The 490-nt window shown below is 73.7% G+C and overlaps 1 protein-coding gene across 1 annotated transcript in view; it reads right to left on the reverse strand.

The window, feature by feature from the left end:
- LOC101621548 (dynein heavy chain 17, axonemal-like) overlaps positions 1-417 on the reverse strand; it is a 15,386-nt gene extending 14,969 nt beyond the window's left edge. The window contains exon 1 of the mRNA XM_012734941.1: positions 178-417. Within this exon, the coding sequence (XP_012590395.1) occupies positions 178-417 (240 nt within the window). The remainder of the gene's footprint in view (positions 1-177) is intronic.
- Between the last annotated feature and the right edge of the window lie 73 nt (positions 418-490).

Consider the following 490-nt stretch of genomic DNA (forward strand, 5'->3'; position numbering starts at 1 on the left):
GGGGGCCCAAGGTGCCCAGGGGCCCCGTCCCCGGCGTCTCCGTCCAGTGGCCTCTGGCCGCCGCCCCAGTGCCGAGATGGCGCGACCGCCCGTCCTCAGCCTCCTGCAGGCTTCTTGTAGTGTCCCCCAGCTGCCCGGGAGCCCCTGGGGCCCAGGAAGGGCGGGGCGGCCCCGCACCTGCTGCTGGAACTGGGCCAGGGTGGGCGGCGTGCGCGGGAGGGTCTCCTCGGCCCGGGCGTCCAGGTCCTCGGGGGACACGGCGCGGCCATAGGCCAGGAAGTGCCTCATGAACTCCTGCGGGCTGTCCAGCCACAGGTAGGCGTAGCGCTCGAAGGAGTCCTGGTGCTCCTCGGCCTCCTTGATGGCGCTGATGACCAGGTTGGACACCTCCTCCCGCATCTCGATGAGGTCGGCCATGTCCTCCAGGTCCGTCTGCGGGGCGGGAGAGGCGGCCTGAGCCCCGCGCCGCTCGCGGGGCCCCCTCAGGGCG

The sequence above is a fragment of the Condylura cristata genome, unplaced genomic scaffold (assembly GCF_000260355.1).
Source record: "Condylura cristata isolate star-nosed mole 26May11 unplaced genomic scaffold, ConCri1.0 scaffold00137, whole genome shotgun sequence".
Taxonomy (NCBI): domain Eukaryota; kingdom Metazoa; phylum Chordata; class Mammalia; order Eulipotyphla; family Talpidae; genus Condylura; species Condylura cristata.